Genomic DNA, 12677 nt, shown 5'->3' on the forward strand with positions numbered 1-12677 from the left:
AACATATATGATAAAAATAGAGAAAATTTATCCAATATTGATTAAAAAAAAAAGAGATACTTTGTATCTTTATATATTTATTTTTGAAAGAATAAATTTTATTAAATTTAAAAGTAATAGTATCTAATATAAAAATGAAAACTAAAAAAATGGCTATCAAAACTTGTTTTTTTTTTTTAAAGGTATAGATGTTTTAAAACTGAATTTCTTCCTTAAGACGATAAATATATTGATTAATAGAAAATGATTAATGATTAGATAAAAGAATCGTATCTTATTTATATTAACGGAAAGGAAAACATTCCATTTTCAATTATTTAAATAAAAAGAAAGAGATTACCTAATTCAAGAAAAAATTAGTGAAAAGTTAAAATATTAGATAATTTAAAAAGTAAAATAATCTTAAAAGATTTGTTTAGTTATAAAAGTTATATATTGGGGAGAGGGCGTTGAAAAAGATGGTATGGGAAAGGGTATATATATATACATTGGTAGCAGAAAACAAAAAGATAGACAGGTGGCGTGGCGATGCTTTCGTGTTCCAGCGAGGAAGAAGATTCGTAACGCTCTGTGAAGATCGCAGCGCCAAAATCTTCGCCAAGGGTTTAACTGTAACTCTCCGTTAAGCTTTTCACTCTTCAGTGACTCCTCGCTGCGCTACACTCTTCTCTTTCTCCTCCTTCCGCTTTTCGCTTTCCGTTTCACTCCTTCCTCTCTTTCGCGTCACAAGGTAGTTTCGTTGCTCCACCATTCTCGCTTTTTATTTTCTCTTCTCTCTTTTCGATTTTAGGGTTTTACCTCTTTCTCCAACTCGATTCCCTTCCTGTTCCATTCTCATTGTTGATTTCTGCTACCATTGCATATTTGCATGTCGCAATTAGTAACACTCCTTCACCGGTGATTCACATACGGGAACGGAGGGGTTTACTTTCCAAACCCTAAACGTTCGTTATTTACGTTTGCATTAACAACTACTCTTCATTTTATTCTCTTTTTGTTGTTTTTGGTAGTGTTTAGAACTTAGAAGGCCTTGGGATGAAGAGGGGTAGGGCTTCATCTTCAGATGATGAGTCTGGGACTGAGGCTGAGGAACAATCACTCTCTGTGTCTGATTATGACCTTGTAGACGATGACGACACGCCTGTATCTTTTGCTGCGTTGCCAATTCAATGGAGTGATTCTGAGAACTCTGATGATGCCAGCACAGGGAAGGTGTTCCTTCAGGGGCTTGTCGATGACGGGCTGCGGAAGTTTTTCACGCAAGTCACGGCGTGGAGATTTGATCTTTCCTGTACAAGACCCGAGATATTCTTGTTATCGAAGGATGGAAAGTGGATCGAGCTTCAAAAGCCCAGGAAGATATTTCAGGATACTATAAGGACCATTATGATCACCATTCACTTCCTGCATCGTGTCAAGAGAAAATGTCAAATGTCTGCGGCATCTGTTTGGCAAGACTTGTGTAAGGATAAGGAGTTGAGGTATTTTTTTTTTCCTGCTAAACTTCCATTATCTGATAGTGGCTTATGTGGAACTGCATTTCGTGATTTTTTTTTTCTGTAAAAATTATTTCTAGCTCTTATGGGGTTAAGCCTTCACAAAAAGATTTATTGGACCATTTGCCTTTGATTCGTGAAGCTTCCAAAAGGGATGCTGTCTTAGCTAAATCCAAGGTTTGTATTTCTCTTTCCATGAACATGATGAATCCAGAAATTTTATGTTGTGGGAGTAATAATTATGTATGTAAATTTCTGAGGGCAATACTTGTATTATAAATTGATTTTTTATTGCATTTCAAATTATGGGGACAATTTGTAATTATACATGTATGTTTTACTTAGAAATATTTTGTGCCCTGGTAGACGTATGTAGATCCATCCCTGCATAGACATTGCAGTGTTGAACACTAAAACTAGAGAACTATTATTTTCTTATTCTCCATCCTCAGCACCCTTTGGAAATTAATAATTCAAAATATTGTTTGAGCTTGACATTATTATACCCTAGTTATCAATCTTTGATAGCAGCGCATGATGGTCAACCTCAAAAATACTTTATATAACCCATAATGGGATGACTGCAATTCTGAATTTCTTTGTACTAATTAAATAATTATACCATAATATATACATATGAATGCTAAAAAAAATTAAAAAAAAACTGCTCAATAATGGCATATTTATAATTAGCAATAAAAAGTCAGAGTTCGTAAAACCTAAATAAATAGTGCCATAATTCAAGGAAACAAATCAAATTAAGAACATTCATTTTAAGCGAGTGCAGGTGTCACATAAAAAAAACAGAACAGACGTGATTCAGAGTTTGGAGCTAAGAAAAGAACCAGAGGGGGTGGGTGTTGCTGGAAATACTACTGGAGATGGGTGGTTGTTGGTTGCACAAAAGAGAGAAGGTGGGGTGGCGTATTGGTCAGTGTTGGTGTCATGTGGTAGAAGGAAGCACGGGCAACTACATTATAACTATGCATTATACTTGTATACTTCTGCAATAAGTTAATTAAATGCTACGGAGTTGAAAGTGTGTTAGTTGTTGCAAAGAGTATTTCAATTAGTTGAATATGTAAATCATCCGTGTCTGATTTTGGTCAAGGGGCCATTTGGTTGAAAAAAATGTTTGTTGTTTTTAGTTTCTGTTTTTGCTTTTACTTACAGAAATGTTATCTTGTTTTTCATAAGTTTGTTTACAAAATATTGAAAATAGAAAATAACAAAAAAGTTTCACTATATAAACTTTTGAAAACAGGAAACAAAGTGAAAACAATGTGACATTTTTATAATCAACCCCGATATATTAAACACGAATTGTTATCATGTACGAGAGCGTTTTTAGGGGACTATTCTCTGACAATAGGATTTTTAGTGATTTTCTTTAACTTCTTATTTAACTCAATTTATTTTTATTTATGAATAAATTTTAATATTTTAAAATAAATCATGAACAGATAAAAAAAAAATTGTGTTGCAATATAAGTTATTTATTTTAAACTTCAAATATAATTTACATGTTTAAAAATATCTATTTATAATGTAGTATTTATTTGTATATAAAATTTATTATAAGTTTTAGTTATATATAATAAATATTTAAACTGTGAAATGCATTGGCTAAAATATTTTTTAAAAGTAAAAAACAGAAAATGTTTTCCACAATTTAACTGCTCTGTATCTTCTTGGTTTAAAAGGTACAGATGACATGATTCTATATTATTGTACACTTTTGATGTGTTCAAGTAAATGATTTAGTTTTTTAGGTAAATGACATTAAATTTTAAAGTAGGTTGTTAACAGAGTGTATCTGTCAAGGCTTTACATAATGGGGGAATATGTTAATTGATGGAATTCATAACTCGCACTATTTTTTGAACCACTTGGATTTACATTGTTGGTGGGAGAGGATGGAGAATGCTTATCAGGGAATATCTTGAATCATAGTTACTCATTTTAATTTCATTTTAAGGAGTCTATATGATCCTGCCTTGTTCCTTGTATTGGATGATGTATCTATGAGATTTATAGTTTAAAAATAGTTCATGGAAGTGGATTGTTTGTAACACTGAACTAGATAAGATGTTTTGATCTCAGATACTGTTTTATCCTCAAGAGTTTGCATGCTGCAATGAAATGTTGCTCAATTGAACTCAGTTTCTTCTAATTTGCTCCTTGTTCCTGGATATGGATTGATTATTGTTCCCAACTTATATGTTTCATTTTAATGACAATTTCATGATGACTTAATCAGTTCTTGCTCATGGTTTTGGAGAAACCGAAGAGTCAAAAACTTATTGATAAGGTCTGTTTTCATCATTATTTTTCCATCCATGAAGATGATATGCATTTTATTCCAGTCTTATGTATTTTTTATAATATTTGTAAGAGTCTTTTCTACTTGATTTCAGGAAGTTAATGATGTGACACGACCTGAACTTACAGTTGTTGGAATTGACAGAGATATGATAGATGAATATAATGAAGAGTTAGAAGAAAAGGATGATTTGGATGTTTGTGCAATTTGTGACAATGGTGGTAATGTTACGTGGTATGGTGCTTTTCCATTTGGGTTAATTAATTTTAATGATCTGTCTCTGTCCTGTGTACGTATCTGACTGCATATAATTTTGTCAAGAATTGTTGGAATAGAGGTTATGCAGAATAATACTTCATATTGATACTGTGATACAAAATACTAACACAATGGTTCTATTTATACTAGTGATCAAGTACATGATTACTAATATGGTAAAACCAGTAAGAGCAAAGCCCACCAAGATTTGAATACAAACCCTAATCTCAAAAGGAAGCAAACAAACAAAATAGTAACAAAATCAGGAAACATCTTCTAAGATTGCTTCCTCACTCTATTTGATTAATGGATTCTACAATATGTTTTAAAGATAATTTTGATAAATTTCTTGGAGTAAATTACATGAATTTTTCATTTGCTGCCATATAGTAGAATAGTATCTGAGTTTTCCTTTATAATTTTAAGTTATTTAATGATAAATGCAGTTGTGATGGAGTATGCATGAGGTCATTTCATGCAACTGTGGAGGCTGGTAGAGAAAATAATTGTGTTTCTCTTGGTTTTACCCAGAAAGAAGTTGATGTAAGATGATGTTATGTTATTTTTCTTTTATATTTTGCTTGTCCTTTTACACTTCATATAATCATGTAGAAATTTGTTTGACTCTGGGTTTTGGCAAAAATTTGCAGGACATCCAGAACTTTTATTGTAAAAATTGTGAATATCATCAGCACCAGTGCTTTGCATGTGGCAAGCTGGGGTCTTCTGATAAAGTTAAAGGTGCTGAGGTATAGCTTTGCCAAATAAAATAGTTTCTCTTTACTTGTTGCTTGGTTCATTCATATATTTTTTGTGGACGAATGTGCCACCTTATTTTTTATAGTCCTTTTAATACAAATTATTTGTTGTTTACAACTTTTTATTGTGGGGAAAGAGCTTTTAGCCATGGTAGTAGAGTCAAGATTCAAATTGTGAATTTGGAAGTCCTATTTTCTGAATCAGTAGTGTTTTATTTTCTTTATAAACCTTCCAGCTCAGGCAGGCTAGATACTAAATGATTTGGCTGATCCATGAAAGGACGGAGCTGGTTCCTTTGACTTGCTAGGAGCCTGGGCCAACACCTCTCTAGCTAGTCATTGAACAAATTTAGGGGGGAATGCCAAACATGCCCTTTGAATCTTTCACTTTTTCCTTTAATTCAATGGTATATTGTTCAATTTTGTTGAATTGTGATGATTTAATCCTTATCAAAAAGTATGAGGTTACTTGCTTAAATGAAAAAAGCCTAATTTTTTTAAGAAAATAGCTCAACAGTTTTTATTTTATTTTATTTCCTTGCAATGTTAACAATTTATGAAAACATTGAGGTTTAATCATTTTAAATTGATGTTCAAAATTTATAGTTATCTGTCATTGTTCTCCTACCATGAGTTTCTGTGAACTACTGAGTCTAACTTTTAGTTATCTTGTTTCAATTCTGTTTTTTCTTGCATTGATTTATTAAATATTATTGATTTTAAGAAACAAGGAGGACAGTGGGAGGGGGGGGGGGGGTGTTCTAGAGCTTCCTTGTAAGGCATGCAACTAAATTGTTTTGGAAATTCACCTTGCAGGTTATTAAATGTTCTTCTGCGGCCTGTGACCGTTTTTATCATCCACATTGTGTTGCAAAGTTACTCTCCCAGGTAGTTAAGCATGTTGCTGAGGAACTTGAGAGAAATATTACTGATGGGGATCCTTTTACCTGTCCCCTTCATTTTTGCGGTGTCTGTAAAGAATTGGAAAATAAGAGGGATCCTGAGTTGCAATTTGCTGTTTGTAGACGATGTCCAAAGTCATATCATCGAAAATGTTTGCCAAGGTATTTCTATCTTATCATCTGTTTCTTGTCTTCATTTATAATTCTAATTGATAGTGTCTAAAGTGTTGATCTCAAATTGCTTTTATTAGAGAAATTGCTTTTGGCAACAAAGGTGACGAAGGTATACAAAGGGCTTGGGAAGGTCTTTTACCAAATAACCGCATACTTATATATTGCTTGTAAGTGTTAAATGGAATTTTTTTTTTTCAATTTGTGCTTGATAATACCCTATGTAATTGTATTTACCTTTACTTGGACCAGAAATCATGAGATTGATCATGAACTTGGGACTCCTGTAAGAGATCATATAAAATTCCCCAATTTAAAAGCTACTGTTCAAAAAATTAAAAATACTATTGAGCGGAAGAAACCTGCATCGAAAGAGAGGGCTATATTGAAGAAGAAAAATGTTGACTTTGATAATTCATCTAGCAAAAGCACTGCTAAGGGATCTAAATTGACTGGAAAAGTGTCTTCTGACAAATTTGATGGCAAGAAGTCTAATAAGGTGATTTCTGCTTCAAATATCTCTAGAAAGCCGAAATTGAAAGAAACATCAAGAAAGTGTTCAACTGAAAATAATAGGCCAATCTCAAAGAAATTTGAAAGGCCTGATTCTGAGAAAAACCATAACCAGCCTGCACTGGGTGAGAAATATGCTCTCAAACCTGTTAGAAAGCTGAGTATTGAATTGCCTCCATTAGATGCTGATTCAGAAAAGAGGTAAATCTGTCTGACTTCATATTTATTATCTTGCTTTGCTATTGATTCTTTTTTATTTTGATGTCTTTCTTTGATGTTTAACACTATGACAGAATTCTCTTGGATTCTTGATTGAAACTTGAAAGCTGAAGCTGCCATTATAATATTTTTAAGAACTTATTTACTTGAGCTGTTTTCGTCCTTGTAGTTTGTTGGCTTTGTTTAAAGAAGCTAGATCATCAATTACAATGGAGAGTATCTTAGAAAAACACACATTTGATTCTACTCATACTCAGTCGTTGAAAAATGTTGTGGAGAAGACCATTACAATGGAGAAGCTGGAAGACTCGGTTGATGTAGATATCTTTATATATTTTTTGCTATGTTGTCTCACTCAGGAATTTCTTGTAAGATTATGTATTTTATGATGTGTATATACAGGCTGTTCGATCAGCTTTAAGGAAGCTAGAGAACGGGTGCAGCATTCAGGATGTAAAAGCTGTTTGTGACCCTGATGTTCTGAAACAGATATTTATGTGGAAGGTGCTTACTGCTTTACTATTCACTTCCTACATTTATAATTATTACTACTATAATAAAAATAAAGCAAGTTAGTTTTTATGCATAATAATCATTGACAACTTATTGATGTAAAGTGTGAACTTGCTTGTGTATTTTTCATGGTTGTTTCATTAAAGTTTGAGATTCTTAGGGTTTGGCTTTTTGATAGACTTGATGGAGTTTTTTGATTCATGTAGTTGATCACTTGATCAGGCATGGGAGAATGCCATTGATGTTTGGCCTTTCATTAGCCTAAGGCTATTGATTAAGGGTTGGTGTCTTTTTTATTTGTTGCCTAAGTTTCTTATTCTTTTTGCATTGCCCTTTTGGTGGTGGTTATGATCAGTAGTATTATTCAGAGATGTACAGGAATCAGCAAAGTTGTGAATTCTTTTTTCCATTGAGAGGTTGCTTCATTAAAAATTGATTGTTATAAAATCTTGAAACAAACTGACGTGGTTACATAATTACATTATATTGTAAGATAGACAATCTCTTGAGTATTAGCTTTGGCATATGATCATTTGATGTAATACCAATGTTCCTGTCATTGTACAAAATTGATGATGGTTAGAAGAATTTCGAGTTTTTTCTAGAGATGATTCAATTTAGTAGTCAGTAACCACAACTTCATTGAGTGAATTTCCTGTAGGACAAGCTGAAAATATATCTTGCACCTGTTCTATATGGTAATCGTTATACATCATATGCCATTTTACACATGTGGAAAAGCTGGAAAGGGTACCTACTTATATTATCACTCAACTTTATCTCCTATTCTTTTATCAACTTCATTGGATTTCTGTACCATTGATACTATCGTGTACTATATCTTTCTATTCTATTCTTTAAATCCTTGGGTATTGTTGGGTTGGGGATGTGTGATATCTAGCTTCTATACCCCTCCTTTCTTGTTAAAGCATATTATTGATATAGGACTTCCCTTGAGCATCAACTTTGGGTTTCTAGGTGAGGCAGATATCATGGGTAGAAAAAATAGTAAGCTTAAGCTGGTTTGTTAAAGAAAATAGAAGCTTGGCATTACAGACAGGGTAACATGCTGACACATTTCCAGAGGAAACAACCAACCAAATGCGGGATGGATGATGAACCCAGTGATGCTGGGAACAAGGGGTTCCTCTTCAGTAATGGTGGCAGGGGTTTCAGTTGCAGTGATGATGGTTAGAACTTAGAATTTGTATTGATTTGGGGGTGGGCATAATTGGGATAAACCATTGTCTTTGTTACAAGACCCTATTGTGCATCCAATGCTATTGTGGGTTATGATCTTGATTTACCTGCATTTTGCATTCAAGAAGATTGTTCAAATTGCTGCAGCTAGGTTAATTGTGGATTCCAATAAGGAAATGGTTCCTGCCAGATTGGCTACAATTTACTGATTTGTTACCTTAATGAGTTTGTAGATCAAATCCTGAAAAATCAATTTTTGTTGGGTGGTAATTGTGCATATGAGAGAGAGGGAGGTTAGGGAAACAGGTAGGCAATGCAGCTTTTATTGAAAGCTCATTCACCCAGCTTTTTCAAAAGTTACTTTCCCCCTTTTTCTTGTATAAATATTAAGCTATTCAACTTTTTAAGAGCTTTTCAGAAATTGTGTTTGGTCCAATGTCTTTTAAGGAAAAGAGAAGCCTTAAAAATGTTAGACTTGATACTGTCGGGTTGTTCTAAGTTGGGTTTAATGGTCACTTGTTATGAGGGGGGACTTGTTCTGCCAAAGCATGACCAATCAAGGAGGTTCCCGAAAATTGCCTTTATAATTATGTCCCCTTTGTATGTAGGTTTATTTGGGTTTAATTGATGGCTACTAGTTTCTATATGTACTGGTTCCCTCATAAAAGCAAAGGGTACCAAAGGAACTTGCTCGCATATGACCATACTTATTTATCATGTTCAAGTGAATTTCAATCTTGGCTGACAGATTCATTGTTTTCATATCAACTACATTTAATATGCATGTTACCTATGTATCCATCAAGGATTGCTCAAAGAATGATTTTTACATGTGCAGATTGTTGATAAACTTCATTGGTATGTTCAGAACGGTGATATGGTAAGCACTCCTGTACTTGTGCACTTATTTTCTCTCATTCCCATTAGCATAAACTTTGTTGTTAGTTGTTCCTTTTTATTATCCGAGTCTGTGTGAAGATAATAACTGAATCGGCTTTCTACCAATCTTTAGTTTATAGTTTCTTCTTGGGAAATTTGTTGCAACTCTTTGTTTACTTATTTTCTAGTAATGATTCAAGGGAACTAAATGCTGCTGCCTTTTGACAATTCTTTCTCTAATCTTTCATATTGATCTTAGTAGTTTAGTTTAGCAAATATATTCTTTATTCTGGAGTCTTCTTGAATTTTCTGTACTATAAAATTTCTGATATTCCGTGCGAAATTTGTCTCGTGGATGACCATTCTTGATGTTATTAATCTATTTCTGATTCTTGATGTTGAATACCTGATTGTCAAAGTTACTGATGGTCAGATTGTGGACTTCTGCTGTGGTGCTAATGATTTTAGCATCCTTATGAAGAAAAAGCTGGAGGAAACTGTGAAGAAATGCTCATACAGAAACTATGATTTACTTCCTACAAAGGTACATATACTTTAGAAGTTTTCATTGTTCTAATTGTTTTAATTAAATTTTTTCTTTATAACATTGCATTATGCAGTGATTGATTCTAAATTGACTGATTTTTTTGCCTTCAAATGTTGAATCCTGCATGTATGAGTGTATTCTTGCTACGTCTATAGTTACTGTTCATAAATCTGTTGTGGCTGCTGTCCCATTGTATTGGAAGATACCATCTTTGAATATTTCTTGGTTTGCCACGTATATAACTATGGTGTTTATGGATATTTGTTTTATAGTCATTTGTTTTTGAAATTTCAGCATTCTTTGTACGATCTTTAGGTTTTTAACCTTTTTTATTTTTTATTTTTCTGGTTCTTCTATCTACATTGATAATGATCATTCTCATTGAATCGATGGATAAAGAATAATAGACTATTGCATTGACACCTGGTGAGCAGCAATTTGACTGGGTAGGATTATGTGCTTTGTACTCCAGTCTCAATATATTCAGCAAAAGGACATGTCATGTCATTGCATCTGATTTATGGACAGATGTCTAATTATAGCTATTAGGAACTAGACAGCATATGTAAGCATGTAGTCAGAGGTCGGAATATTATTTTGATGGTATGCTGTTTTCATTTGAAGTTTGAAGGCTTTTATGATTTTGAATATTTTGTGGACATAAATAAATAATAATAAAAGCCTGTGTAGAAGCTAGATTGTGGTGTGTATTGTACAGTTCAAGATGAAACGTACATGGTTCTGGAGACAACTAATGTTTTGATTATAATGATTTATTATAATTTCACCTATATTTAGTAAATGAAGAAAAATTAGACTATAGTTAAAGATTTTGCACTTGGTTATCTTGTTATTTTTCTTTATGGGCTTTCTTTTGTCAATAACAGAATGATTTTAGTTTTGAAAGGAGAGATTGGATGACTGTCCAACCAACTGAGTTGCCAACAGGGTCGCAGTTGGTAAGAATCTTTTAATTGCATGTGCATGGTTATGTAAAATGCACTAGTTAATGTTTTTTTTCCCTTGTTTCTTGAGCAGATCATGGGGCTCAGACCACCCTTTGGGCATAAAGCAGCATTGGCTAACAAGTTCATAGATAAGGCTCTTGAGTTTAAACCAAAGCTCATAATTCTTATTGTACCCCCAGAGACAGAGAGGCATGACCCCTTTTCTCGTCTTTTTTTTTTTTTTTTTCAATGATGGGAAAATCAAATAATCAATCTTTCATACAAGCCTCCTGACACTACCTTAGAATTATCGCTTCCTTTTATTGAAAACATTTTTTTTTTACCTTTTCACCATTATTTTCTTGCTTGTCACAGGCTTGATAAAAAACCATCACCGTACGATCTTATATGGGAGGAAGAGAATTTTCTGTCAAGCACGGTTAGACTCTCTCTATACCTGCATGCACTTACGACAATGAATTGCTTTTTTTTTTTTGTAAAATGCAAATTTAACAACCTAACCATTGAATCATGCTGTAGAAAGTGAGTAGTGAATCCACACACTCACCTAATTTCTACTAATATGTCAAAATACTGTGATGATCATGTCATTATATTGTGATGATCATGCATGTCAAATTTAGATCAATTGGACATTTATAAGTATTTAATTTAATACTTGATATTTGTTTATATTTTAGAAGCATATCATTAGTTAAAAGTAATTCTATGAAGTGCTGATCAATTTAAAGTTATATGAAATTTAACGTAAGCGTATCAACTATCAAGTCTTAACCCCAAGACTAAGTGGATCCCTCACACTCATGTATATTGCAGTTTCATTGTGAGTAAGTTATTGTTTCATGGAAGCATGGTCCTTCGTAACCTGACGTTCCTTTTTCCTGTTCCTGGCAGTCATTTTATCTGCCTGGATCAGTTGAAGTAAATGACACACAAGTGGACCAAACGAATGAAAGGCCGCTTCTACTCTCTCTTTGGAGCCGTCCTGACTGGACTATTAAACACAAGATCATAGCCCAAGAGCATGGTCATGCGTGCAGCCAGAATAAAGTATTAGAGACACAAAGTTTTTATGCTGACATCATGCTGGATGCAAATTATGCTGCTGATGATCAAGCATCTAAGAAAGGCCAGCAAAGAAGTTCACATTGTGGTAATGCTGACGAAGAGAGTCAAAAGGGACAGCAATGTAGGACTGGCAAGTCACCAAGGAAGAGAAAACATATTGAGGAAAATAATAGAAAAAAACTAGGTGCGGTCCCACCAGCCAAAAGGCAGGCTCTAAATAAAATTCTTGAGGGAGGAGTCAATGGAAAATCCTCAGATGAAGCTCTTCAGCCCAAATCTACTTTGGCATATCCACGTGTTGAGGTTGCTCATAATCCTTCCTGTGGCCCCTTGGGAAGTAATAATGAGCAAGATGTTTCAGAAACAGAGTCATCTTGTAAGACGAATATACCAGTTATTGGACAATATGAACCTCGTCTATGCGAATTAAAACTTGTCAAAAGTTCTCTGGCTTCTGAAACTCGTCCATTAAGTAAAAGTGGACGTAGAAGTAGTAGCGTACCCAAACCTGTATATGGTGGCGGGATGCATTGTTTTGCTCCTGCTCTTAACTGTGAATATGCACGCCAGCATTCGTGTGGTTGGCTCGATGAGTAGTTACAACATGTTATATTATTTTTCTCCTTTATTTCTTTACAATCATGTTGCATCGTGATCAAGAAGACAGACAAGTCTCTGAATTGATCAGGGTCAACAATTAAAGTTTTGGCCTTAACTGTATTTAGGTTAGGAAACACGGGCTAGCATGTATTTCTCGACACTTTTTCATAATTAGATTTTTTTTTTGTAAGTCTTCATCAGAAATTTATTATAACAATTTCACATGTTCATTTTCTTTTCAATAAGAATCAAATTCAGTCCC

At 33.7% G+C, this 12677-nt stretch overlaps 1 protein-coding gene across 3 annotated transcripts; it reads left to right on the forward strand.

Annotated features, from left to right (window-relative positions):
• Nucleotides 1-455: 455 nt before the first annotated feature.
• On the forward strand, nt 456-12677 carry LOC109805853 (protein ENHANCED DOWNY MILDEW 2). Of its 3 annotated transcripts, none has more exons than XM_020368104.3 (18): nt 456-730; nt 1011-1481; nt 1577-1673; nt 3757-3807; nt 3914-4053; nt 4524-4620; nt 4728-4826; nt 5652-5899; nt 5989-6078; nt 6161-6622; nt 6810-6957; nt 7043-7144; nt 9192-9233; nt 9666-9776; nt 10667-10738; nt 10818-10936; nt 11102-11165; nt 11564-11716. In XM_020368104.3, the coding sequence occupies exons 2-18, from the start codon at nt 1036-1038 to the stop codon at nt 11576-11578; spliced, it is 2403 nt and encodes an 800-aa protein (XP_020223693.1). In that variant the 5' UTR covers nt 456-730; nt 1011-1035; the 3' UTR covers nt 11579-11716. The 3 variants fall into 3 exon arrangements, with proteins under 3 accessions (XP_020223693.1, XP_020223692.1, XP_029128726.1); XM_020368103.3 differs by having other exon boundaries at nt 470-730; nt 11642-12677; XM_029272893.2 differs by having other exon boundaries at nt 470-730; nt 1018-1481; nt 11642-12677.

The sequence above is a fragment of the Cajanus cajan genome, chromosome 9 (assembly GCF_000230855.2).
Source record: "Cajanus cajan strain Asha chromosome 9, NIPB_CcT2T_4, whole genome shotgun sequence".
NCBI classification, from domain to species: Eukaryota; Viridiplantae; Streptophyta; class Magnoliopsida; order Fabales; family Fabaceae; genus Cajanus; species Cajanus cajan.

Excerpts from the sequence above, each read along its gene's own strand:
- LOC109805853 (XM_020368103.3), top strand. The coding sequence starts at position 1,036 with ATGAAGAGGGGTAGGGCTTCATCTTCAGATGATGAGTCTGGGACTGAG. Across the intron at positions 3,808-3,913 it reads GTCAAAAACTTATTGATAAG|GAAGTTAATGATGTGACACG; the intron begins GTCTGTTTTCAT and ends ACTTGATTTCAG. Across the intron at positions 4,827-5,651 it reads ATAAAGTTAAAGGTGCTGAG|GTTATTAAATGTTCTTCTGC; the intron begins GTATAGCTTTGC and ends TTCACCTTGCAG.